At 39.9% G+C, this 27,774-nt stretch overlaps 2 protein-coding genes across 2 annotated transcripts in view; both read left to right on the top strand.

Moving 5' to 3' along the window:
• The first annotated feature begins 2,689 nt into the window (after positions 1–2,689).
• LOC127410320 (4-galactosyl-N-acetylglucosaminide 3-alpha-L-fucosyltransferase 9-like) lies at positions 2,690–8,289 on the top strand. The gene is made up of 3 exons (XM_051645521.1): positions 2,690–2,817; positions 6,971–7,072; positions 7,205–8,289. The coding sequence occupies exon 3, from the start codon at positions 7,213–7,215 to the stop codon at positions 8,287–8,289; it is 1,077 nt and encodes a 358-aa protein (XP_051501481.1). The 5' UTR covers positions 2,690–2,817; positions 6,971–7,072; positions 7,205–7,212.
• A 2,233-nt stretch (positions 8,290–10,522) lies between these two features.
• LOC127410313 (E3 UFM1-protein ligase 1) overlaps positions 10,523–27,774 on the top strand; it is a 32,495-nt gene continuing 15,243 nt past the window's right edge. The window contains exons 1-11 of the mRNA XM_051645512.1: positions 10,523–10,735; positions 12,697–12,842; positions 13,097–13,125; positions 13,219–13,316; positions 13,486–13,600; positions 14,534–14,664; positions 15,703–15,761; positions 15,850–15,996; positions 24,396–24,571; positions 24,706–24,882; positions 25,590–25,704. Of these exons, the coding sequence (XP_051501472.1) occupies positions 10,659–10,735; positions 12,697–12,842; positions 13,097–13,125; positions 13,219–13,316; positions 13,486–13,600; positions 14,534–14,664; positions 15,703–15,761; positions 15,850–15,996; positions 24,396–24,571; positions 24,706–24,882; positions 25,590–25,704 (1,270 nt within the window). The 5' untranslated portion in view covers positions 10,523–10,658. The remainder of the gene's footprint in view (positions 10,736–12,696; positions 12,843–13,096; positions 13,126–13,218; positions 13,317–13,485; positions 13,601–14,533; positions 14,665–15,702; positions 15,762–15,849; positions 15,997–24,395; positions 24,572–24,705; positions 24,883–25,589; positions 25,705–27,774) is intronic.

Genomic DNA, 27,774 nt, shown 5'->3' with positions numbered 1-27,774 from the left:
AAGGGGAGGGGAGTACTAGAGGGTCTCGCCTAGGGTTCCAAATGGCACCGGACCGGCACTGGTTGAGTGTTATATTTGATAGCAATCCTTTTCAAAATCACATTTCCAATGTTTGTAGAACAGCATTCTTCCACCTCAGAAATAGTGCTAAGTTACGACACATGCTCTCTGTTTCTGATGCCAAAAAACTAATTCATGCGTTCATGACCTCAAGACTAGATTATTGAAATGCATTACTGGGAGGATGTCCAGCAAGGTCAATAAATAAACTTCAATTGGTTCAAAATGCAGCAGCCAGAGTGCTGACCAGAACCAAGAAATATGATTATATTAGCCCCATTTTATCGTCGTTACATTGGCTACCTGTTAAATTTTGTATTCATTTTAAAATTCTGTTAACTACGTACAAAGCTTTGAATGGTCTAGCTCCGCAGTACTTAAGTGACCTTCTGACATGCTATATTCTGTCACGTTCATTACGATCACAAAATTCTGGCTTGTTAATAGTTCCTAGAATATCAAAATCCACAAAAGGAGGTAGATCATTTTCATATTTGGCTAAAAACTATGGAATAGTCTCCTTAACACTGTTGGAGATGCAGACACACTCACTCAGTTTAAGTCTAGACTAAAGACTCATCTTTTTAGCCAGTCATACACCTAATTAATCCTTCAACTCACAATTAGGCTGCTGAAACATCCATCATGATCTATAACTCTGCATAAAATAGAATGGCATCTATGCTAATATTATTCTATTTGTTATCCCGAGGTTACCAGAGCCGGCCAGATCCAGCTCCGTTCCTGCTTGGTGTTGGACTCCATTGCTACGTGTCACTGAGTGATGATGACAAACTACAGCCGGTGCTAGTCAGACATCACTTCAGTAAATTTTACTCACTCTTTGTTCTTACATTTTATTTAAGCAATGTAGCACTGAATTAAGCCTAGCTTTTAAAAATGTACTGACATTGCATTGCTTTTTTAATGTACTTAGTCATGTACCACATGACACACTAAAGACCTAGAAGGTAACAATCAACAGATAATTTTTTTGATCAAAAACAGGTCATTTTTAGTAGGAAATGAGCATCAGTAATAAGAATGGTGTAAATAAACTTGCAAACAGTGAAACCATGCAAGTCCATTAATTATTCAAGCCCCGTGCATGCTGGGAACACAGGTGAAGTAAAATGTACTGATTTCATTTGCCTGTAAAATTTACTCAAATTAGCAAATAAATATGACAAGGTTTTCTACTTAAGGATTGGTATGTGATTTACTTATTATCAATACCAAACAATCATAAATAATATTTACTTATAAGCTAGAGCATTCATTTTTACATGTTTGCATCGAGTACATATGTAAAATTAATATTTTCAAGTTCACGCTTAAATTAACTTTTTCAGTGTAGAAAGTACTTAATCTTTTCTGCTATATTTACTTCACCACAAAATACTGTAATTTTTTTTGTGTGTATTTTAAAGGCTATATGATGTGTTTTTATACCATAATAGAAGTCAACAGGGCCCAAAACTTTCAAGCTCCAAAAAGGACATAAATGCAGCATAAAAGTAATCAGTATGACTCGAGTGGTTTAATCCTTGTTTTCTGAAGCAGTATGTTCGCTTTGGGTAAGAAACACCAAAATTTAAGTCCTTATTTAATTTTAATGACCAAAATCGTATTTAGTTGTGACCCATTTTTAATGCACAACACTGTTGCCGCATGATTTTACCTCATGACAAAAAAAGTTCCTTAAAATTGTAAAACCCAAGAAATAACATAATTTGGACTCATTTGGAATAATATCATTCCATTTTCTCAATTTTTACACATTGTAGTGTTAACTGCATTTGTCAAACTCAACTATTCAAACCCTGTTGCCCAAGTTATTGTAAAAAAAAAAAAAAAAAAAACATTTTAAAGAACATTTCTTTAATTTATGGGAAATATAACTTCATCCTTAACTACAAACCACCACTTGATCACAAATTAGAAAGCCCCTACTACTGAGGTTAAATTAGGATATTTTTGCAACCCTCACCATTGTGGTGTAAATAGACCGAAAAAGTTATTTAATTTAATGTGTTTTTATATTTTAAAAAGATACTAAATATTTAGTTTGAACTCCTGAGGTTGATAACCAACATTTTCTGAAGGTCAAGCACTTCCTTTCATTGACCATTTCTTGAAAAAGTATTAAAAAAATAACAAACATATAAATAAACACTTTAAAGAGTACCATCTTGTTAACTCAGATGACTGTGCAGTCCTCCCATTTATGTGATTCACATCCTGGGGATTACAAAAACAAACTGCAGCGCTCAGATGTCAGAGTGTTTTACCTATATTCCATGACTTGCTGTACTTGCTAATTTGCTTTTCTTCTCCCTGAACATTTGTGACCTCAGATCAACATTGCTGGTAGGCTGCTGAAAAAAACTCTTTGGTTATCTTTAAAATAGCCTACTATTGGGAACTAACAAATAGCCAGGTTACCCATTTAGGGTACTTATTTTGCATTATGACATACAAGATGGCATGCTATGGCTTTGTGAGAGATTTCGATTACAGCATCGTGCCAAGAGGACATTTGTCTGCCAGTGCCACAGGCAACAGCAGCAAAGCCTAACTCACAGGGGTTAACTTGACAGATGTACTGTAGGTTGCGTTTAATAAGCCACAAACGTGCACAGAGATGTTACGGTATGTTGGGTCTTTTTGCAATGGTAATGCTCAGGGTCTCCATGTCAAGCAGCATCGACACGACTCAAGCTGAGAAATCCATGGCACCTTATTACACACTTGACGGTAAGTGGTTTTTTTTTTTTTTGTTTTTTTTTTACTGCTATGAGAACCATGCATTGAAAGCCTGATTTGTATAGAAATGTTTGAAGCAGGTGGAAAGCACCGAAATGACCCAGATGAGCCAATATTGTGGACAGCCACAGAGGAAAATGAAAGAGGTCCTTTTAATCAGCCGTGCACAATGTCTTACACGAGGGTGGGAGTGTGTATCCATTTGCGTGTAAATTCAGTCTTATTCCCTCGTCTTTCGAGGGGTGTATGCTCCATGCAGTCCTAACATCTGCACATTTGCAGATCATTTATGTTCTGTGATTTTTCTTTTTTTTTTTTTTCTTTTTTCCTGATGGTATTGACAAAACAGAAGGGACAATTTTATTTACATTTTATTGCTAGCCTATACTGGGCACCAAGTGTAAATGCCTAATTTCGTGGACTAAAGGATGTGACGACAAATGCAGTATTTCATGACGAAATGCAAATACAAAAGCCATTTGCGTTTTGTCTGCAAAAATGTAAAGTCAGCACTTCATATCGTGCACGAAATTCACTGACATTTGTTGTTGTTTTAACTTTCAGTTGTGGACATTGGTTCCACACAATGAAAAGGGGTTTCTTTGATATTAATTTAAAATGTAGGCTCTACTCAAACACGTGTAGAGAAAACCTAAATCAAACTTAAATTTGATCTGTTCCAATAACTATATTCAACCTTGCAGCTTGTTGCTAGCTAGCAACCAATACATTAGCATATGATATACAGTATATATCCTTTTGTACTGTATAAAAAGTATGGTGCTGCTGAGAGTTTACAGATCCCCAATCAGTCATTAAACTGATGATCCCTCAGTACGTGCTTCATGAGAAAAACAATACACACAGGTTTTTCAGTAGCAATGTACCCAACCTCGACCTAAACATTATGTCCAATATTCTCCACAATGGAACCTTCCAAAGGTTCATCTAAATCCCAACATAACAGAACATTAAACACCAACAAGTCTCCCACTTGTTTAAGTTAGTGCTGTCAGTCAATTACATTTTTGTATCGCGATTAATCACATAATGTTTCAGTTAATCGCAATTAATCGGACATTTTGAAAGTGCTGAAATTTTACTCTATATATACACTTCTTTTCCTGTCAACTGCACTAATTTCCTTCTTAGGAAGGAAAACAAAATATGTAACAATGATGCCCTATTAACCTTATCCAAACAAAGCCTTCATCAGTATAAAGTCAGAAATGCAGCACTAAAATACCGATTCACATAACGTTTTTTAACGTTTCGCAAAGTCTAAGTGGGTGGTTGACTAACTGAAAGAACTATGCAACCATAGGTTGAGTATTCATTGCAATGCGCATTAAATCTCTAAAACAGTCATCCTCCACATACTGTTGCTACCCGCTTTGCTACAGCAATCACGAAGACCCATTCATGATTCACGTCAAGGCGTCAACGCCATCGTCAAGCGCCGCTTTGAACTCCACATGAAAAGCGCTTGCGAACGTCTCATTCTGCATTTGCGTGGTAGTTACTTGATGTGCTTCTATGGTAATTAAACTAGGCCTTACACAGGCTGCAAAGTATTTGATTTCTATCACAAGTCCCATCTAGGCTTGTTTTGTACAACAAATAGTGTTAAGATGTCCTTTCTCCATCATTTTATCACTGACACTGAATCACTATTGTGTGTGTTTGTGGTGTGTGTGTCAGTGTAATGACTCCAGGTGGACACATCGCAAAGGTTCTGCCCTTCCAACCAGTGTTTATGCTGGTGTTACGCCCTCCAGGCGTATCTTGTGGTATTTGTGTGTGTGTGTGTGTGTGTGTGTGTGTGTGTGTGTGTGTGTGTGTGTGTGTGTGTGTGTGTGTGTGTGTGTGTGTGTGTGTGTGTTCCCTGCTACAGGTGCCTCCATCCCATTGGTTCAACAGAGTGTACCTGCTTCAGCCAATCACAGGCAGGCTCTTGACCAGCAACCAATCACGTGTGGGGACCTGAGAGCTTCCAACCATTTATAAAGACCCAAGATGGCAGAAGATAGTAGCTTGTTTGGCTGGCTGGATTGTTTGTGCATGTTTTGTTTTTTTGTGTGTTTTTTTTTTACTGCTCCGTACTTTGCTGCTTCTTGTTATTGGACTAGGTCTTCTGACCTTTTTGATTTTGTTTTTTTCCTTTTTTGAATTGGGAACAGGTCAGGGGCCCAGCATATTTTGCACCACGAAGTGCTTCATGTTAGAAACATCAGGTTTAAAAGTAATCCATATGACTCAAATGGTTTAATCCACATCTTCTAAAGTGGTATGATCACTGCAAAATCCCCAGTGTTAAATGTACACTCCTGGTGTTTATTTGGGTCTAACCCACTGGTGTTAAAAACTAACACTGAAGCAGTATTGAATCTACACTTTGCAGTGTTGAATTGCCCAAAACAGATGATTAAATAAACTAGATACACTCTCTGAGTAATGATTAATCATTAGTGATGACACCTGCTGTTAACAAGCAGAGTCTACTGAAGGAAAGAGGGAGAGACATCAAGAACAGGAAAACAAAAGGACAAACCAGCAGACACCACAATAATTGAATCTGTCTTACTGCCACACAGCCTTAGATGTACATCAACTGCAAATAACATAAATAAATATGCTCTTGGGAAACAAATTAAATGTATTAGTATCTCACAGGCGAATGCTTGAAAATGCTCAAAATACAACATTGCCATGTTCTGTTATTATAAGTAATTTTTTTTTTCATATGTGTGCGAAAGATTGGAAGTTAGAGCACTAGCTCGATTTTGTGTGGCTGATTTTGTGTTATTGATTTTTTTTACATTTTTATTTTTTTATTTGAAGTCACCATCATGGTGATTTTTGTTTTCTTTGGTTAGTCACTGTGCTCTGAATTTAATACATTTTCTTGAAAGCCAGTGCAATAATGTTTCAAAGAAACATGTTAAGTTACACAATGATGGAGGTGAATAAAGTTATGTGGTGTCAGGTTATTCTCATTATAATGAGTGCCTGATTTCATTCACTGCAAAATCTATATATGTGCAATTTATATGAGAGAAAAGTTACTGCAACAGTTATCTGTCAAGTTGAGCAGATGCTGCCGGTGAAGGATGCATCAACCTCTTATGAACAAAAAACTCTGGCATAATTATACACCCAGTCATCAACACTAAGCATTCAAAACTCACCAATGGTGACAATCAAGCAACTCATATTCAGACACATAGATTAATGCTGCAATGCATGCTGGGTGCCACTGTTGAGTTCGGTACTATGCGGATACCCAGAATGCATTACGGCATGAATCTGAAATTGAGTTTTGTGATTGTCACCGTTGTTGTGTTTTGTATGCTGTGTCTTCATGTCTGTATGTCTACTTGACAACTAACAACATATCCCTTAGAGGCAGCATTTGCTCACCTGGTCAAAACTGCTTTGTATTGACCCTTTTTAATACCACATTTGGGTAGTCTTACTAAATGTTATTTCCAGAGTCATTCTTATTTATAATTATGATAGGGCTTTTAATAATGACATTTTGGATGAGATCTCATTTAGAAATCATCCAGGTGTATCCTCTCCATCACAGTGGCTTGTGATTATTTTCTTGAACAGTACTGCACTGCCCAGAAGATAATCATCTTAATTTAAAGCAAGGTTCAAGTCCCTAAGCAAAGATAACAATAATCATCGTAATGGTGATTTCAAATGAAACAACAAAATGACATCAGCAACACTAGAGACAAACCTCTATTAATTCTCAGTGAATACTGTTCTGAAAACACAGTTGCAAATTAAAACGATAGGCACGGGTTAAGTTTTATATATATATATATATATATATATATATATATATATATATATATATATATTTATTTATTTATTTTATTTTATTTTTATATATTTTTAAAATGCACTGCGGTCGCAAAAAAGGTTGATGGTAAATACTATTAAATGAAAATGGATAGTCTCATTGATGTACAGTGATACCGGGATTGAGGACCTGGCAAACGCATGCAAAGCATTTCCCTCTTAAAGCCAGCACTGTGTTGCAATCGGGCCATATGTCAAGATTTATAGTGAATAAGGACTTCAATTTTGATCTGCAAGAGATAAAAATAATTTTCTGTTACACACCTTTCAGATGAGAAATCACTTTTGAAGCGAATGGACAGAGGAAACGCTGCTGTTCAATGCAGTAGATCAGCTGATGGGTGTTTCTAACCAGGGCTGTAGAAAACTTCTTGTAAGTGCCTGAAAATCACCTTAATGCAGTATGTTACCATTGACAGTTTTTGTTAAAAGTTTAATAGTTTCAGCAAAATGTTTGAGGTAATGAAATGTGTTTTGCTTTTCTTTCATTTATGTCCTAACACAGCTTAAAGAATGACCTCTGTATCTAACGGGATCCTGCGGCCTATTGCCATTTCCATCCTGTTGCTGTGGTGCTTTGCTACCATATTTTTCATGTATATTAAACCCAGTAATATTGGCTTATCTTGGCCTACTGAGCCCGCAACAACTACCACTAAAGTGAAAATTGTAACACCAGCAAAAAAACAAGAAAGTCAGACTGTGATTCTAATCTGGCTTTGGCCGTTTGGTCAAACATATGACCTGAACACTTGCAGCACCCTATTTAACATTAAGGGCTGCACCCTGACTGCTGATCATTCTCTTTACAACAAGTCAAGTGGAGTAGTGATCCACCACAGGGACATCAGCCGAGATTTATCCAACCTGCCCCCTTCTGACAGACCAGCCTCCCAGAAATGGATCTGGATGAACCTGGAGTCTCCTTCTCATTCTCCCAAAATTCCAGGAATAGAGAAGCTTTTTAATTTGACCCTAAATTACCGCAAGGATGCCGATATTCAGGTGCCTTATGGGTCAATTGTATCCATCAGTGAGGGGGAGGATTTTGTATTGCCTGCTAAGACTAAACTGGTTTGCTGGATAGTAAGCAACTGGAATCCAGACCATGCCAGGGTGAAATACTATAACGAACTGAGTAAGCACATAGAAATACACACATATGGCCAGGCTTTTGGTGACAACATTGTAGACAAAGATTTCTTCCCCACTATTGCTACCTGTAAATTCTACCTGTCATTTGAAAACTCTATCCACAAAGACTATATCACAGAGAAATTGTTCAATCCTTTATCAGTGGGGTGTGTTCCAATTACTCTTGGCCCAGCGCGACAAAATTATGAGAACTTTGTGCCCGGAGATGCATTTATACATGTGGATGACTTTTTGTCCCCAAAAGAGTTGGCAAATTACCTTTTGTTGCTGGATAAAAATGAAGTGCTCTATCTGCAGTATTTTGAGTGGAGAAAGCATTTCAAAGTAAAGCTCTCCTACTTTTGGGCTGAGCATACGTGTCGTGCCTGTGATTACATACAAAGGCATAAGGAATACAAAGCTTGTAACGACCTGGATTCTTGGTTTTGGGACTAAATACAGTTCATCATCATTGTTGTTGTCAATAATGGGAGAAATGAACAAGTTTCAATCTGAAGTTGAACTGAATTTAATTTAATGTAAATTGAAGACAAACAAGCTGAATGTTTTGTGTTTTCTCTGTTTTAAAGATGCACTGAGTAACTTTTACATCTATGTCATCTTGGACCTACAGTGACACCTAGCGGCGTGGATGCAGCATCATTCAAAATCAATAGTTTTTAGTTACAGATGCCATTGTAGAAATTCACTATACACAGTCAGCCATGATTAATTTAATCCAAGAGTGAAAGTGTCCAATATCAAGGTGGTTACTGATGCTACGTTCCATTCAAATCGGATGTGGGATATTCCTACTTGATATCTCCGATCTCCAACCATAAATGCATTCCATTGCCAGATGCTTGGAAGATGAAATTTAAGGAAACAGAACTGCAACGCTCCCGTTAGCTGAGCAGGTGTTTGACTGTCTCCAGAGATGACTCCTAGCAAACCAATTCATAAACAATTTGCAACACTATCATTTGTGCTACAGGTGTAAGATTATCAAAAGAGAGTATAATTTACCATGTTTTGAACACCTGCGACTCTGCTAACATTTGTTAAACACGTTTTAATATCGTGTAATTTAGGAACTTTGACTCATTTATCGATATTATTAAAGTGAATGTTTATCACTTATTTTGTATATCTTCCTGGGTGTCGACATGATTGTGTAACATCACGCACCTGCATCTCGGCGAAATCGGAGTTGAAAATTTCCGCACGACTTTCCAAGTTGGAATTGCGACTTCAAGTGTTGTTTCATTGCACTTTTCCCAGTAGGATGTTGGAAAATCCGACTTTCCAAGTTAAATAGAACGTAGCATGAAATTAAGCGAGTAGTGTTCAGCTGGTTATGTGATTCAAACATGGCAGCCCCCATGAGGAGACCCTCTCCATGTAGAATAAAACAGCTTTAATAAGGTTACTGATATGGTGGTGGTGTAGTTGGCTAAAGCACATAGGTGGTAATCAGAAGGTTGCTGGTTCAATCCCCACAGCCATGTTATTGCTCACGATTTTAAAATCAAAATTACTATAATTTTTTTTTAGGAGTGAATTTTTTTCAATGAGGAAAAAAATACTGAGTGCACCTTTAAATTAAGCATTGATGAAATTTGTTTGGTTTCAATCATAAATGTTTTATAGTGATTACAAAGCTGTGTCTTACACTAAAAAGTTTCTAATTTAATTTGACACACTTTGATATTTAAAACAAATACCACCAAAAGCATGCACATCTCTATGAAAATAGAAACGCGCACATTTTAACAGTCCTCTATACTTGTGAAGAGCTTCAATATCAACAAAAGAATGCATACTTTAATACATAAATAAAACATGAAGTGCATTTGAACAGTTTTTTGTATTCATGTATTTTCAAAGAAAGCATTCTTTATATGTGGTTGCTCTTTAGATACAGATATTGTCAGCAGGTTGTTTTGAGAAATGCAGAGAAATCTTCTCCAATCAGATAACTGCAGCCAACCAAGCCCGCGAAATGTGCCTCAGAGCGACCGCCCACTCCCATGACGCACTGTGAATGGCATAATCGAGTCGGTTTCCCTTCACCCTTAAACTACTTATATATTTGTACATATCGGAATATTTTGCAATAAATGTAAAATATATAGTTTCTACTTATAATTAACAACATAAAATCAAAAATTGTATGTAATTCCCAACTTGTTTTTTATTCTGTGACGTCATTCGCAATGCTTCATAATGAGACTGTAGTCCGTGCCCTCATGAAAGAGAGTAGGTTCACCTTTATCTTTATGTCTGTTTTTCAAAAACTTTTTTGCCTTAAAACAAAGTTTGTAATGTTGTGATTCACCTTGTAGCTGGTTGGTTCGGTTCATGGCTTACAACTCTTTTATGAAAAATCTATAAAAGAAATGAATGGGGAAAATACTTCTGGAACCCAGATGACTGAAATAGTGGATGGGCACTGTTGATGGGAAACGGAAAACTACCATGTTTGTTGTGATTTTTTAGATCATGTCTAATATGTGAAAATGACTTACAGAAATTACTTTAACCTAGTGATGTGAAATAATGGTTCAAATGTGAGAGAAATGCATCTTCTGTCATTAAAGTGAAGCCACCTTTGTTTCGTCTTGTCCAAAGGGAAACGCGTTTTTAAGGCACGACACCGTTTGTCCCTCTTGGGGTTTCGTCTGACGCTTGCGGAAGGCTGACGTGTGTTTGGCATGAGTGTGGCCTGACAGAACAGCTGCTGTTTCAGTGTGTGATTATTTGACACGTTTAAAACATACATTTTAAATTAAATAAACTAGGAATTCGAGTGTACACGTGAAGTCATGGCAGCCGACTGGGAGGAAATCAGGCGTCTTGCTGCGGATTTTCAGAGAGCTCAGTTTGCAGACACTGTGCAAAGGTAAAGATATTATTATTATTATTATTATTATTATTATCATTATCGTTGCTGTTGCCAAATAACCAGAGTAATCAAACTTCCCTTTAAAAGTACCATGGTATTACCATCTGAAATCATAGTGTACCATGGTAACATCACAGTATTATTTGTAAAGGGATGTAAAGCAAACTGGATACATGACAAACCTTCACTAGTCCATTTTTAACAGTCATGCGATGTGACAAATTAAGTTTTTAAAAGTACATGATGTTCCTCAAACAAATCGAGGTATTTAAAGCTGCATGCATAATTATCATGAAATAATTGGCTTAATGTTATTTAAATTAGTTTTAGGTGCAGTATCTTCAAGTCAAACTTGTCATAGTACAATGCTATTTCCAACAAACTACATATAAAAAATAAGCAGAACATGTGTAAAATAATTTTTTTTATTATACAGTATATGTAACATGTAAAAGTAGCAGCTGTGCAAGATTTTAGCTTAACATTTACACTGTCGGCCAAAAGTTTGGAATAATGAACAGATTTTGCTGTTTTGTAAGGAAATTGGTACTTTAATTCACCAAAGTATCATTCAACTGATCACAAAGTACAGTCAGGACATTACTGAAGTAAAAAACAGCACCGTCACTATTTGCAAAAAGTCATTTTTGATCAAATCTAGACAGGCCCCATTTCCAGCAGCCATCACTCCAACACCTTATCCTTGAGTAAACATGCTAAATTGCTAATTTGGTACTAGAAAATCACTTGCCATTATATCAAACACAGTTGAAAGCTATTTGGTTCGTTAAATGAAGCTTAACATTGTCTTTGTTTTTGAGTTGCCACAGTATGCAATAGACTGGCATGTCTTAAGGTCAATATTAGGTCAAAAATGGCAAAAAAGAAACAGCTTTCTCTAGAAACTCGTCAGTCAATCATTGTTTTGAGGAATGAAGGCTATACAATGCTTGAAATTGCCAAAAAACTGAAGATTTCATACAGAGGTGTACACTACAGTCTTCAAAGACAAAGGACAACTGGTTCTAACAAGGACAGAAAGAGATGTGGAAGGCCCAGATACAACTAAACAAGAGGATAAGTACATCAGAGTCTCTAGTTTGAGAAATAGACACCTCACATGTCCTCAGCTGACAGCTTCATTGAATTCTACCTGCTAAACACCAGTTTCATGTACAACAATAAAGAGAAAACCAGGGGTGCAGGCCTCATGGGAAGAATTGCAAAGAAAAAGCCACTTTTGAAACAGAAAATCAATAAGAAAAGGTTAGAGTGGGCAAAGAAACACAAACATTGGACAACAGATAATTGGAAAAGAATGTTATGGATCTTAACCCCATTGAGCTTTTGTGGGATCAGCCAGACTGCAAGGTGCATGAGAAGTGCCCGACAAGACAGCCACATCTATGGCAAGTGCTACAGGAAACTGGACAAACTGACAGCTAGAATGCCAAGCATCTGCAAAGCTGTCATTGCTGGACATGGTGGATTTTCTTATGATAAATCTTTGAAGTAGTTTAAGAAGTTCTGAATTTTTTTTTCAAATTGTAATAGTCATTTTTCACGTTATTAATGTCCTGACTATACATTGTGATCAGTTGAATGCCACTTTGGTGAATAAAAGTACCAATGTCTTTCCATAAGAGCAAAATCTGTACATTACTCCAAACTCCACTGTATATGAATGCGTAAGTTTACATAATGTATAAATAGCATGTCAAACCACAAGCAATGTAATCTTCCCAAGAGTATTTTGTGTCAACTACCAATTATATAATAAGCGCACTATGGTTTATGTATGGGAATGTATTCATACCACTCACCCGCTTACCTAAAGAACATACTTTTTTTCCCCGGCCAAGAAGTGCGTTCTTCATCAAATTTAGTACCTATTCTGACAGTACACAATTTTGGATGCAGCCGTTGAGTCACTTTGATTGCGTATGTGTTTTGTTCAGGTTGTCTGAGAGGAACTGCATTGAGATAGTGGCCAAGCTGGTGGAGGATAAGAAGCTAGATGTGGTTCACACTCTAGATGGGAAGGAGTATGTGACCCCTGCACAGATCAGCCGAGAAATGCGTGATGAGCTCTTCATGCATGGAGGTTGGTGTTTACTGCAAACACAGCGCACATATTGAGCTGTTCAGGTTTGTTTATGGAGATGTGAACAATCGACTCCGCTTCACATTTTCACAAGTACAGTGCAGTAAGATTATAGCCAGGCGCACCTTTAAAGATATTTAAAGACATTTAAATTGTATGTTATTGATGTTACTAATCTAACTGTTCACATACAAGGTGCTTCAACTACAAGGTCATTGCCTACTTGCTTCTAACATTTTGCCTTATCTTTTAAGGGAGGATTAATGTTGTTGATCTTCAAAAGGTAGGTTTGACATTTTTTACAACTGACACACATTTTACAATTCATATTCATTTTACAAAGGAGTTTGCAAAAGTTCTTACATTTTCCTCATAGATCATCAATGTCGATTTGGTCCACGTGGAGAGCAGAGCAAGTGAAATCGCCAAATCAGACAAAGGCACACAGCTGATACTGGGTCAACTGATCGACAAGTGAGTGAAGAACTGATACATGTTCTTTGTAGAAATCTGGACAGTAAGTTTATAAGAGTTTGTAGGTGGCTTATTACCATGTAATAAACTGGTCCTTAAATGCTTGCCCTTAAAGTCTGTGAAAGATTAAACCAATGCACTTTCCTCCATCTGGTCTCCTCCAAATAAGAACGTTCTTGGATCGCCTTGCTGAGGAGGTGAATGATAAACTACAGGAGGCTGGACAGGTGAACATCGCAGAGCTTTGCAAAATGTACGATCTACCTGGAGATTTTCTTACTGAGGTGAGTTCAGTCAGCATGGAGTATTGTTATTATGCATGTTAGAATGCATCATTAGGAGAAACGGTCCGTTTGTGTAAACTTGCTTGCAATATTGCAAAAGCAATGGTCAGTAGTGATAGACCTATATATCGGCCAGGCCGATTAATCAGCTGATATTTGTCCATTTTGCGATTATCGGTATCGACCGATAACCGTGGTCCCTTGACCGATTAACAGAAGTGTTAACATTCCCTTGTGTCAGTTCCAAAATCTACCAATATATTTGTCAATGGATAGTCAACACTGGTTTTTTCTTTTCAAGTTTAAGCAAATTTGAGTAAATATTTCCTAAAATAAGTGTTTGTTTCACTTTAGAAATTTTGTACACATCTGATTTGCTGTTGTTAAATTGTTTTATGTTTATCTGCATTTATTTCGGCTATCGGACATCCTGCTCTCTAGATATCGGTATCTGCATCGGCCATTAAAAAAATCCATATCGGGTGACAACTTATTGTCATGTTGTGTTGTGTATGTGTCTGTAAAAATTGTCCTCTGCCACACTGATAATGTTATTGCAAAACAACATAATATGATATCCATTTTATTTGATATTTATTTTAGTTTAAAAAAATCACTTTGTGGGGGGGCCTTGGTAGCTCAGCGAATATTTACACTGACTACCAAACCAAATTGGCCAGGTTGCTAATGAGGGTAGTGTCACATGTGGTAACCTCCTCGTGGTCGCGATTTAGCGAAGATAGCGGAGGCAACTGAGACTTGTTCTCCGCCACCCGGATTGAGGTGAGTAACCGCGCCACCACGAGGGCCTACTAAGTAGTGGGAATTGGGCATTCCAAATTGGGAGAAAAGGGGATAAAATAAATAAATAAAAAAAATCACTTTGTGGTGTTTACTGCCCTCTTAAACGTTTAAGCTTGTTCCCTCTACTAGGAGCTGAATAAGAGGCTAGACAGAGTGATCCAAGGACAGATTGATCAGTACAACAGAGGAGTGATCTTTACTCAAGCTTTCCTCTCCAGACACAAAGCTCGCATATGTGGCCTGTTTAGTGCCATCACAAGGTAAGCAACCCCAGGGCATCGCTCACCCTCTGCATCATGAGCCAGATTATAGAAAACATATAATACTGTGTTTAATGTAAGATGCTATAAATATAAACACATCTGCATGAGTGACAAATAACCAATAAAACTAGAGTGTATTTAAACATGTCAGACACAGTCCTCCTTTAAGCAGCCACTGTTTCCTATTAATAACAACGACTACTTTTACATGGACTCCAGAAGGCGGCTTATTGCAAGAGATCGGCTTATTGTGCGAAAGTGGTGTTCCCGTTTATATGCACTGTATAAGCGACATACTAATTACGCCTGTAAAATTTCTTTGTGGTGCTTGTGTAAATAACAAACAGGGTATTCGAGGAAGACTTTGCTTGTTAATTCTCTGTTGCTTCGCTTTTTGCCAGATATTCCTGAGTTGTTGCTGTGTTTGTTTCCTTAACTTTCCATCGTGACTTGCAGTGGAATCGCTGCAATAGTGGCATTTACCTCTTACGTTAAATTCGGGATTCCCCCAGTGTATGAGCGCTTATACGCAAATGTAAGGACATTCGATATTTTAGATTGGTGTGTATAAATTGGTACAATTTATAGTGCATGTGCTTTTCCCAATGTACTCCCAGAAATGCTGAATTCTTTCCGCTGTGTTGGCTTGCTGTTGGGCTCCATCCTATGACGTTTGTTATCCAGTCTGTTTATACACATGCGCACTTTTCAAAAACCTTTAAGAATGCTGCTTTTGCGTTTACATGGTCATATAAACTGAGAAATGAAGCAGCATTCATCCGCACTTTGTTTTGTCTCAATGAATTCAGTTTACATTTGAACACCTTTCTAACACTTGACTCACTCTTGCAGTACATGTTGGCGATCGATATCATTTCCACTATTACCACTGATAAAAATGCTAATGTAATACACGTTGTACATTTATTCCTTTTTTTTTTTTTAAATCTGTCTTTGCTTCTCTTTTCTTTAAAGTCTTTTTTGCCTTTAAAGCTTGAATTCTCTGAGGTTTGTTAATGGTTGTGATTTCTGTAGGCCTACGCAGGTCAGCAACTTGTTAAATCTGTATGGTTTTCAGGAGAATCTGTTGTACTGTAAGTATCGCAGTTTTCCTTCTCACATAGAAATTACTTATCAATTCGGTGTATAGATCACTTATGTGTATTCTTTCTCCTTTATCAGCGGTGCTTGAGGAACTGGTGAACAGCGGTCGTTTGAAGGGCTCAGTGGTTGGAGGCAGGCAGGATAAAGCCATTTACATTCCTGAAATCTACTCCAAAACCCAGAACACTTGGGTTGAGTCCTTCCTCAAACAGAATGGATATTTAGGTGTGTTCATCTTTTATGTGCTCTACACCTGGATTTACAGCAGCAACTTTAAATGTTATATTTTGGAACATAATGTAAATGTTTTAATTTGCACATTGGAAAAGAACATCGAGGTAGATAGGAACAGCATGTTTTATCAATAAAATACAGTCAAATTAGGCCTAAAATTAGGATATAATGTTATTTTGCCTGTATTACCAGACTGACTCTCACATTTTCTTATTACCAACATTTTATTAATATTATCCTCCTTTGCAATATGTCCCTACCAGCTTTCAAACCAAACCTACACCCTTGATCCCATTTATAAATATATAGTGCATTGAGAAAGTATTCAGACCCCACATCAATCAACACTCCATACCCCATAATGACAAAGCAAAATCCAGATTTTTGATAACTTTGCAAATGTATTAAAAAGAAAAAAAATGAAATATAACTGTAAGGGGGTTAGTGTGAAAGGAGAACACAAGGATGCAGGTTTTCCAGGCTCAGGTGAGACTTTTAATCAGCCACTTCAGTGCTTTACAACTTAACAAACTCATCAGCTTCACAGACAAACAGAATAAATGTAACAGCTTCAGGAGCACCGTGGCCTTCCTTGTGCCAGACTCTCTCTCTCTCCCTTCTGCTGATGGTGTGGCTGCTTATTGCCACTCTCCCCATGCTCACTGGATTTAGAAACAGGTGTTAAACATAATCTAGCTCAGGTGCAAGCACCCTTACCGCTTTCTCTCTCTCCGGACGGACGCTTGACCATGCCCCCGCTGCCACATATCCCCACCGCCCGACTCAGGCCGGGGAGGCATCCGGCCTGTCTATCACTCCCCCTCCATTTCTGGAGTGAAAGTCGGCGACAGCCATCTGCGCTCCCAGGCTGTGGACCACCTTGAACTTAAACAGCTGAAGAGTCAGATACCAACGGGTGATCCGTGCGTTGGTATCTTTCATGCGGTGGAGCCACTGGAGTGGGGCGTGATCCGAGCAGAGGGTGAAGGCCCGCCCCAACAGGTAGTACCGGAGAATGAGGACCGCCCACTTGATGGCGAGACACTCCTTTTGCACGGTGCTGTACTTAGTCTCCCTCAGCGAGAACAGATGCTGCATGTGCTGCTGCCAACCATTACTGTAAATGATGATGTCATCTACGAACTGAATCGTCACAAATTGGTTTAATGCGAACGTGTGGAGAAGGTTGTTTTTTTCACAGGAAATTGGTGTCAAGGGGATCTGCCAATAACCCTTTGTCAAATCCAGTGTCGAATAAAATCGAGCAGTGCCCAACCGATTGAGCAACTCATCAATGCGAGGCATTGGGTATGCGTCAAATTTAGACACCGTGTTGACTTTTCTATAATCCACACAGAACTGTACAGACCCATCGCTCTTAGGAACAAGAACAACTGGACTGGACCAATCGCTGTGGGATTCCTTTATTACCCCCATATCGAGCATTGCATCCAATTCATCCAGGACAATTTTCTTTTTGTGCTCGGGCAATCGGTAGGGACGGCTACGTACCACCATCTCCGGCTCGGTCTCGATGTGGTGTTGGATGAGGTTCGTTCGACCTGGTAGAGGGGAAAATACATCTGCGAATTCTTGTAGTTTGGCAACCTCTGCGAGTTGGTACGGTGAGAGGTGGTCTCCGCAAGTGACCGGGGTGAAATTGTGTTTTGTATTCACCTCCTGAGCTCCGCCCTCACAGGGACCGCCTCCCTCCATAATTTCTGGAGGTTAAGGTGATAAATTTGACGTGTGCCCCCTCTATCGGTTTGCTTTACCTCATAATCGAGATCCCCCACTCGTCATGTGACCTCAAAGGGTTCTTGCCACTTGGCGAGTAATTTGGAGCTCAATGTGGGGAGTAATACGAGTACCTTATCTCCCAGTGCAAATTCCCGCAGCTGAGTTCCCCTGTCATACAGCTGGCACTGTCGTTTTTGAGCTTGGAGCAAATTCTCCTGTGTTGGTTGCCCCAAGGTGTGGAGTTTTGCTCTAAGATCAAGAACGTATTGAATTTCATTCTTACTGTTTGAAGGTCCCTCCTCCCAAGCTTCGCATATGACATCAAGCACGCCACGCGGGTGCTGCCCATACAGCAGCTCGAATGGTGAAAATTCTGTGGAGGCTTGCGGGACCTCTCGTACTGCGAATAACAGGGGATCGAGCCATTTGTCCCAATTTCTAGTATCCTCGTGCACGAACTTACGAATCATATTTTTAAGGGTTTTATTAAATCTCTCCACCAGGCCATCTGTTTGTTGATGGTAAATGCTGGTGTGAATTGACTTAATGCCCAATAAGTCGTAAATCTCGTATAGTGTCCGTGACCTAAAGGTTGTACCCTGATCGGTGAGGATTTTTTTTCGGAATCCCCACCCGGGAGATTATTTTGAAGAGTGCCTCCGCAACACTACGTGCTGAGATGCTGCGTAGAGGTAGAGGAGCTGAAGAAGACGGCCCCGGCTCCGCCTCCCCTGCCAGAGCACCGCACATTTCACATCTCATCACTTTCGGGCAGGACCCATCTGCACATATTGCCTTTAAAACATTTCTAAATTCAGGCCAATTAGTCCCCAAAATCAGCGGATGGGTGAGGCGGGAACTAACCGTGGCCTCCACTCTATGTTTTGTTCCCCGAAATGTAATCTCAAGGGTCACCACAGGGTAGTTGTGAATATCCCCATGCACACACTTCACCCTCACCGTGTTAACTGTACCCAAAGCTCCGCATTGAACCAAGCGTTGGTAGATAGTGGTTTGATTACAACCCGTGTCCACCAAGGCTTGGTGAGTACCCCCCTTGACCCCTGGTATCCGGTACGCTCCGGCCCGATTGGGGGCAGCCTGCGAAGTATTGGGTATCCTGACCACCGTTCCCAGCTCCATCACAGGGCATTGATCCCGGAAGTGCCCCGGATCCCCACAACTCCAGCAGGCTGGCCCAGGTGCTACGTCTGCACTTGTGTCGGTGCACACTTCCACCTGAGGGGGAGAGCAGCGTGGCATTGTAGGGGCTGATGGTGGTGCAAATCCCCGCGCATGGGGAACCGGCCTTCGCGGCGGAGCTCCTTGCCTCCGCGGGGCAGGAACGGGCCCTGGGAAGAGAGCAGAGTGAGAGAGAAGAGGAGAGATGGAAGAGACCGGTGAACACACAGGGGGAGGGGGGGGACAGAGAGAGGGGGGGAGAGAGAGAGAGAGAGAGAGAGAGGAGGGCTCTTCCGCCCTCGTGTATGCTGCCAAATGGTCCTCTGCCAGCTGAACAGTTTCCTCCAGCGATGCTGGGCGGTGGCACTGGACCCACTCTGCCATCCCACTGGGCAGTCGATGGACCAACTGTTCCAGCACCACTTGATCTATCAATCCCTCGACGTCGCGACTCCCCGCCAGTAGCCACTTCTGGCATGCATCTCGGAGCCGTTGGGAGCCCACTGGTCACGTGGCCAGCCCCAAATCCCTGCAGTCCTCTCAAACAGGTCAATGAAGGTTTCAGCATCATCATCCGCCCCCATCTTCAGGAGCGGGGGTGGGGTCAGGGAGCTCCGGATGTCCGGGGTCGTGGCCGGGGCTTTCGCCTGGCCGAGGAGGCTCCGGATTGCATGCCGGTCCTCCGCTTGAGCCCGCAAGATTAAAAAAAAAAAAACGGTCATCCTGGCCCTGGCGGAGCTCAAGCAGGGCTTGCTGATGGTTCTGATGAAGGCTAGCGAGGGACTGGAGGATCTCGCTCAGCTGGGAGGGCTCCATGGGACGTACTTCGACTTCCCGGGTTTCGGCACCAGTGTAAGGGGGTTAGTGTGAAAGGAGAACACAGGGAAGCGGGTTTTCCAGGCTCAGGTAAGATTTTAATCAGCCACTTCAGTGCTTTACAACTTCACAAACTCATCAGCTTCACAGGCACGTAGTAACTTCAACTCATTAGCTTCACAAACATAACAGAATAAATGTAACAGCTTCAGGAGCACTGTGGCCTTCCTTGTGCCAGACTCTCTCCCTTCTGCTGGTGGTGTGGCTGCTTATATGCCACTCTCCCCATGCTCACTGGAATTAGAAACAGGTGTTAAACATAATCTAGCTCAGGTGCAAGCACCCTTAACGCTTTCTCTCTCTCCAGAGGGATGCTTGACCATGCTCCCGCTGCCACAATAACATTGACATAAGAATTCAGACCCTTAACTCCGTAATTAATCGAAGCACCTTTGGCAGCGATTACAGCCTCAAATCTTTATGGGTATGATGTGACAAGCTTTGCACACCTGAATTTGGGGATTTTCTGCCATTCTTCTCTGCAGATCCTCTCAAGCTCTGTCAGGTTGGATGGGGTCTGTCAGTGGACAGCCATTTTCAGGTCTCTTCAGAAATGTTTGATTGGGTTCAAGTCTGGGCTCTGGCTGGGCCACTCAAGGACATTCACAGAGTTGTCCCTAAGCCACTCTAGCATTGTCTTGGCTGTGTGCTTAGGGTCATTGATGTCCTGAGTGCTCTGGACCAGGTTTTCATTAAGGATAGCTCTGTATTTTGATGTGTTCAGCTTTCCTTCAACCCTGACCAGTCCCCCAGTCCCTGCTGCTGAAAAACACCCCCACAGCATGATGCTACCACCACCATGCTTCACTGTTGGGATTGTATTGCACAGGAGATGAGCGGTGCCTGGTTTCTTCCAGACATGACGCTTGGAATTGAGGCCAAACAGTTTAATCTTCATTTCATCAGACCAAAGAATCTTGTTTCTTACAGTCTGAGAGTCCTTTAGGTGCTTTTTTTTTATGTGTCTTGCACTGAGGAGAGGCTTCCGTCAGCCACTCTGTCATAAAACACAGATTGGTGGAGTGTTGCAGTGATACTTGTCCTTCTGCAAGTTTCTTCCATCTCCACTTATGATCTCTGGAACTCAACCAGAGTGACCATCGGGTTCTTGGTCACCTCTCTTACCAAGGACCAAGTGGTGTGTAGAGTGGTGGTGGCGTAGTGGACTAAAGCACTGAACTGGTAAGCAGAAGGTTGTTGGTTCAATCCCCACAGCCACCACCATTGTGTCTTTGAGCAAGGCACTTAACTCCAGGTTGCTCCAGGGGGATGTCCCTGTAATAAGGGCACTGTAAGTCGCTTTGGATAAAAGCGTCTGCCAAATGTAAAATGTAAATGTACCAAGGCCCTTCTTCCCTGATTGCTCAGTTTGGCCAGGCGGCCAGCTCTAGGAAGAGTCCTGGTTGTTCCAAACTTCTATTTAATAATTATGGAGGCCACTGTGCTCTTGGGAACCTTCAATGCAAACATTTTTTGAAGCCTTCCTCAGATCTGTGCCTTGACACAATCCTGTCTCTGAGCACTTCAGGCAGTTCCTTTTACTTCATTGCTTGTTTTTGCTCTGATATGCATTTTCAGCTGTGAGACCTTATATAGACAGGTGTGTGCCTTTCCAAATCATGTCCAGTCAATTGAATTTGCCACATGTGGACTCCATTCAAAGTGTAGAAACATCTCAAAGATGATCCAGAGTAATGGGATGCACCTGAGCTAAATTTCAAGTGTCATAGCAAAAGGTCTGAATACTTAGGTCAATGTGGTATTTCTTTTTAATAAATTTGCAAAGTTATCAAAAATCTGGTTTTTGCTTTGTCATTATGGGGTATGGAGTGTAGATTGATGTGAAACATAACAATAATGTAAAGCATTTTAGCATAAGGCTGCAACATAACAAAATGTGAAAAAAATGAAGGGATTCTTTCTGGAATGCACTGTATATGCTGAGAAAGGCCCTCAAATAACAATAATGAATATGATAACAATATAAAATGATTAAATAATTATAACTAGTTATTTCAATAATTATATGTATATAATATAATAATTCAGAAAATTAAAATGAAGTACGTTATTGTAGCAGACGAGGAAAGCATCGATAAGACAATACAAAAAGTGGCTTTAAAAGGCAATACATTTTTTATTTCCATATAATTGAACATAAGCCAAGCATTGGCCTACAGTCCACAGCAATCCATTTTGCATTTGAATTCATCGGTCTGTCTGAGAAATAAGGGTTTTTCCATAGCAATGTACACGTATCAGACGGATGCTTGTGGAGCATTTCACTTTGGTTGTGTCGCATCATAAACACCGCGTTTTTTAAGCCACTTTGTCAAGTTAAACGTAGTTTAAAATTTAGAAAAACACTTCTCGAGGCCCCTGCATTTGAAGTTGTGCTCAGTACAGCTGTGCTTGATAGCAAGAACGCTTTCTCACCTTGAGCTGTCGCTGGTGTCAAGCAAACCTGAAGCCCCATTCACACATGCAGAGACGTTTTTGCTTGTTGTCCCTAGTCTCTACCGTGAAGTCACTAGTGGGCATTCCTACTGCTGTTGCTCTACAATGGAGTGTGTTTTGATATAAACTACAGCAGTGCTCAGTGCATTAAATCATTAACAAGATAAACAATCTATCAATGTAGACTTAATCTCACTCAGACTACTAAAAGTTTCTGTTCCACGCATCCTTTTTACTATATCCTTGTATATTGTGGTTACAGACAAATCGTATAGAAAATTGAAAACGCTCACAGAATCTTTAAGTTCTCCTCTGGCCTACACTTGATTCCAATATCTCAGGAGATGGATGGCGTGAGCTCCAATGATATCATCTCTCCTACTGTCCTATTGGTAGTTCTACCCAAAGTCGCTCCTCTTTTGCATGAAGTTAAACTTTTCTCAACTTTCTGAAGTTGTGGACACGCCCACATCTAGTCGCCAGATGTCGCTTTCGCCAGAAGTAGCCATCTTCCATTGAAAATGTATGAAATAATGGCGCTTTGTCGCTAGAAGTCGCTGCATGTGTGAACGGGTGTGGTTTGTTGTGTGTACAGTGGCGTGTTGCCTATACAGCTGGAGTTTTGCTTACTGCCCCCTGCTGAAAAAAGGTGTTATTTTAAGCTTGAATTGCTCCGATGGTAGGAATATTCCTATTGTCCGGGGATATGATTAATAGAACACAACAGTCTGGTTCCGGAAGTAAAAATTGCATTCATTTTTTCTATAGATTAATTGATTTTCAATGATAATTTATAAACCTTTAAAGACAGACCTACCATGAGCTCCAAGGTTGTTCAGTGGTAAATGCCTTTGTTGAAGCCATCAGTCCACTTTTTTTAACTTTATTGTTTAAAAAGAAAGTGTTTAATAGTGGAATTCTTGGTAAACAACTGCACTACCCATGAGTAAGATCCATTAATCAGAGAATCGCAGCCAACAAAGCCCACTAAACAAGTCAAGCAGTGACTGCCCACTTCCATGACTCACTGTGAATGACGCAACCAAGTCCCTTCATCCTTAAATATATGTTTGTACATATCGGAATATTTTGCAATAAACGTAAAATATATTGTTTCTATCGTGTAATCAACAACCTCAAATCAAGAGTTTATATATTCCCATCGTTTTTTTTTTAATTACATCATCCGCAATGCTTCATGGCTTGTAGTTTTTGCCCTTGTGAAAGACTGTAAGTACACAGTCTTGTAGCTTTGTCTTTTTGTCCAATTTTCAAATACTTTTTGCCTCGAAACATAGTTTGTAATGGTGTGATTCACCTCGGATTCACCTCTGGTTGGTGTGGTTCATGGCTTACAACTCTTTTATGAAGGATTTTATGAAAAGCCTATTGAAGGAATTAATGGGAAAATTACTTCCGGAACCCAGATGGCTGAAAAAGTGGACGGGCACTGTTGTGCTCTATTGCATTAATTTCTTTAACTCGTTAATATTTATATAATAAATTGCACTTAATTAACACGTTAAATCGACAGCCTTAATTGTTCAATAATTCCAATGTACTCAATGCTTGAGCTAATAATTGTTTTATTTTTTACTTCTTGATTGTCACACAAAATTGAAAGTGTTATCCATAAGCTTTAACTTGCAATTTAAACAATTTTAACAGGAAAAAAAAAAATATGTAACGTAGTGCGGAAGGTCTGATATGTCCAAATTGCATTTGTAGTGTAAATTCTAAAGAAAACAACTGTCCGATTGAAACATTTGGAAAAGGCCATACATAAAGACCAAATGTTTGAGACCACTAGTGAAAATGCTTATTCGTGGCATTTTTCTAATTTAATACACATCTTTCAATACAATGTATATTATCTGTATAGCAATTTGAGTGAAAAGTTGAATAAAAAAAATTTATACAAGAAGCTCCCCTCAACAGAATGCGATGGTCAAGAGGTCACAGGAGATACATTTTAGAGGTGTTAATAGCAGGTCTCTGTTGACCACTTGTGACGGGTTACCAGAGACTGATATGAATACCAGGTGTAAATGGGCCCAAGAGGCTGTAGGAAAAACTGAATCAGACAGTGATGATTGTAAGCTCTTATCAGTCCATTTGTTTGCTTTCTCCTGTAGAGTTTGAGGCGCTGACCCGTTTGGGGATACCTGATCCAGTCAGTTACATAAAGAAGCGCTTTAAGTCCCACAAGTTGCTGTTTCTCAAATCCGTGTGTGTTGGCAAAGCCATTGTAGATCAATTGGAGGCCTCTGTGGAGGAGGCCATCAACTCAGCCACTTGGGTTGACCTACAGGTACAGTCATACAACATTTTGATATAATGAAAATGTTATCAATCATTTCACAAAAATGTGATCACAGCAGCTGTAGGCTAATTTCTTTCCATTTTAGTTCTAAGAATCTAATTTCTCTCTCTTCTATTTTATAGCCGATGCTGCCGAGCAGTCTATCTGAGGAGGATATAGGAATTGTATTAAACGAGGTGATGAGGTCGATGAATGTGCAGTCCAGCGCAAGGCTTCTGTCCACTGTCATAGTCAGCGAAAAGTTCATCAGTGGATGCCTCGCTTTATTTGATGACATCATGCAACAGAAAGCGCAGAAGGTGTGTGAGCTTTTCCTAGAGTATAGTTCAGTTTAATTTCATTTCTCTCCTGCTTTGAAAGAGTGACATACATTGTCTGCAAGTGCTGTGGTGAATATGCTGTATAACAGATCTTACATAACTAATAATATTATAAAAATTGTCACATCACATTATTAATCCAATAATATTCAATACACTCACTTCGTCGTGAGTGTATTGGAGCCTTAAGGCGAGAAGGGTCTGTCTGCTTCCTGCAAGACCACTACAACGCACACCCACTTCAAATTATGCCCCCTTGAATTAACCGGCAAAATGAAGTCTTGCAACAGTTGGATGTCACATTCGTATACTGTGTTTGTTGAGTTTATATAGAGTCCCGCAACAACCCTACACCTGTACCTATCCTAACAAGAAAGATTAAAATGATTGAATACAATCATATGCCGTATCACTAGGTGGCAACAGTTAGGAGAAACGTGATGAAAATGAAGAGTAGAAGAAGATGCTAAGCTAATAGGCTAACCATTTAGCTTGTGAGCTAACTGGAAAAAAGTGAACACAAACGTTTAGTTTGTCTTCAGTTTAATAATATTAGTTATTCTAATAAGTTATTCTTTGTCATATTTACATAAGACAACATGTATAATACAGCCATTGCATAGGAATTTAAGGTTGTATGGGTCTGTCAGTGAATGTGTTGTCTATGTTCTTTGCTCTGTTTGTAGGAAGTGAAGAATAACCCTGTTTTTCTGATAACGGAGGAGGATATTAAACAGACGTCTGTGTTGTTGGAGACCTCAAAGAAAGACAGAAGAGATGAGCGACGGAAGAAGGCTGCAGGTAAAGAGATTTTAGTCCAGATATTTGCCTTAAAGGAATATTCCGGGTTCAATACAAGTTAAGGTCAATCGACAGAAATTGTGGCATAATATTGATTACCACAAAAATACATTTTAACTTGTTTATTTCTTTAACAAAAGCTAAATCTGGGTTACAGTGAGGCACTTACAATGAAAGTGAATGGGGCCAATCCGTATAGGTTAAAATACTCACTATTTCAAAAATATAACCACAAGATGTAAACAATATGAGTGTTAACATAATGTTAGTGTGATAAAATCGCTAACTAACCTTTTCTGTGTAAGGTTGTAGCCAATTTTACACTTTGTTGCCATGATGATGTATTGTCAACAAACCCTAAAATGACTGTACAAATTACAATTTAAACAACTTTATATTTCTGCCTTTAAACCCTCCTAAAATTGGCCCAATTCACTTCCATTGTAAATGCTTCACTGAAACCTCCATTTATATATATATATATATATATATATATATATATATATATATATATATATATATATTTATAGATGGATAGATATATATGTATGTATGTATAAAAAATACATATATACACTGATGAGCCAAAACATTATGACCACCTGCCTAATATGGATTCTACAAGACCCCTGAAGGTGTCCTGTGGTATCTGGCACCAAGACAGCAGCAGATACTTCAAGTCCTATAAGTGCGAGGTGGAGCCGCAGTGGTTCGGACTTGTTGGTCCAGCACATCCCACAGATGCTCAATCGAATTGAGATCTGGGGAATTTTGAGGCCACACCTTGAACTCTTCATCATATATACACACAGACACACACACACACACACACACACACACACACACACTGATGAGCCAAAACATTATGACCACTCACAGGTGAAGCGAATTACATTGATCATCTCCTAACAAGGCCACATGTCACGATCTGGGTAGATTAGATGGTAAGCGAACAATCAGTTCTCGTAGTCAGTGTGTCACAACACACAGTGCATCGCACCCTGCTGCGTAGCCGCAGACTGGTCAGAGTGCCCATGATGACACCTGTCCACCGTCAAAAGCACCTACAAATGGGCATGCGAGCATCGGAAGGACCTTGGAGCAGTGGAAGAAGGTCTCCTGGTCCGATGAGTCCTGTTTTCTTTTACATCGCGTGGATGGCCGTGTACGTGTGCGCCGTTTACCTGGGGAAGTGATGGCACCAGGATGAACTGTGGGAAGATGACAAGCTGGTGGAGGGAGAGTGATGCTCTGGCCAATGTTCTGCTGGGAAACCCTGGGTCCGGCCATTCATGTGGACGTCAGTATGACATGTGCCACCAACCTAAACAATGTTGCAGACCAGATACACCCCTTCATGGCAATGGTATTCCCTGATGGCAGTGGCCTTTTTGAGCAGGATAATGCACACACATTGTTAGGGAATGGTTTGAGGAACATGATGAAGTGTTCAAGGTGTTGCCCTGGCCTCCAAATTCCCCAGATCTCAGTCCGATTGAGCATCTGTGGGATGTGCTGGACCAACAAGTCTGATCCACGGCGGCTCCAACTCAAAACATACAGGACTTGAAGGATCTGCTGCTAATATCTTGGTGCCAGATACCACAGGACACCTTCAGGGGTCTTGTAGAGTCCATGCCTTGGCGGGTCGGCACTGTTTTGGCGGCACGCGGAGGAACAACAGCATATTAGGCATGTGGTCGTAATGTTTTGGCACATAAGTGTATATATGTATTTTTTGTACAGTATTTATATTTGTATACATATATTTATGTATAACGTGTGCAGTAGTTTTTGAAATTGATCCAAAAATTACAATTCTGTCATGTACTCGCCTTCATGCTGTTCCAAACCTGTATGTCTTTGTCTTATATTTTAATGTCCTGGTTGCAGGTTTCCATTCACTGACAATCTATGGGGAGTGAAGCTTTAAAAAGACCACAAAAGTACCATTAAAATATCATAAAAGTATTTCATATGACTATATTGCACTGTATTCCGAGTCTTCTGAAGCCAAACAATAGCTGTACTTTTGCATCCTTTTTAAAGGTTGAAAGCTCCAGTCCCCAT

The sequence above is a fragment of the Myxocyprinus asiaticus genome, chromosome 19, assembly GCF_019703515.2.
Source record: "Myxocyprinus asiaticus isolate MX2 ecotype Aquarium Trade chromosome 19, UBuf_Myxa_2, whole genome shotgun sequence".
NCBI lineage: Eukaryota > Metazoa > Chordata > Actinopteri > Cypriniformes > Catostomidae > Myxocyprinus > Myxocyprinus asiaticus.
The sequence above is the reverse complement of the archived record's forward strand: the minus strand, read 5'-3'. Positions and strand labels throughout refer to the sequence as shown.

Coding starts and splice junctions, on each gene's coding strand:
- LOC127410320 (XM_051645521.1), top strand. CDS start 7,213: ATGACCTCTGTATCTAACGGGATCCTGCGGCCTATTGCCATTTCCATC.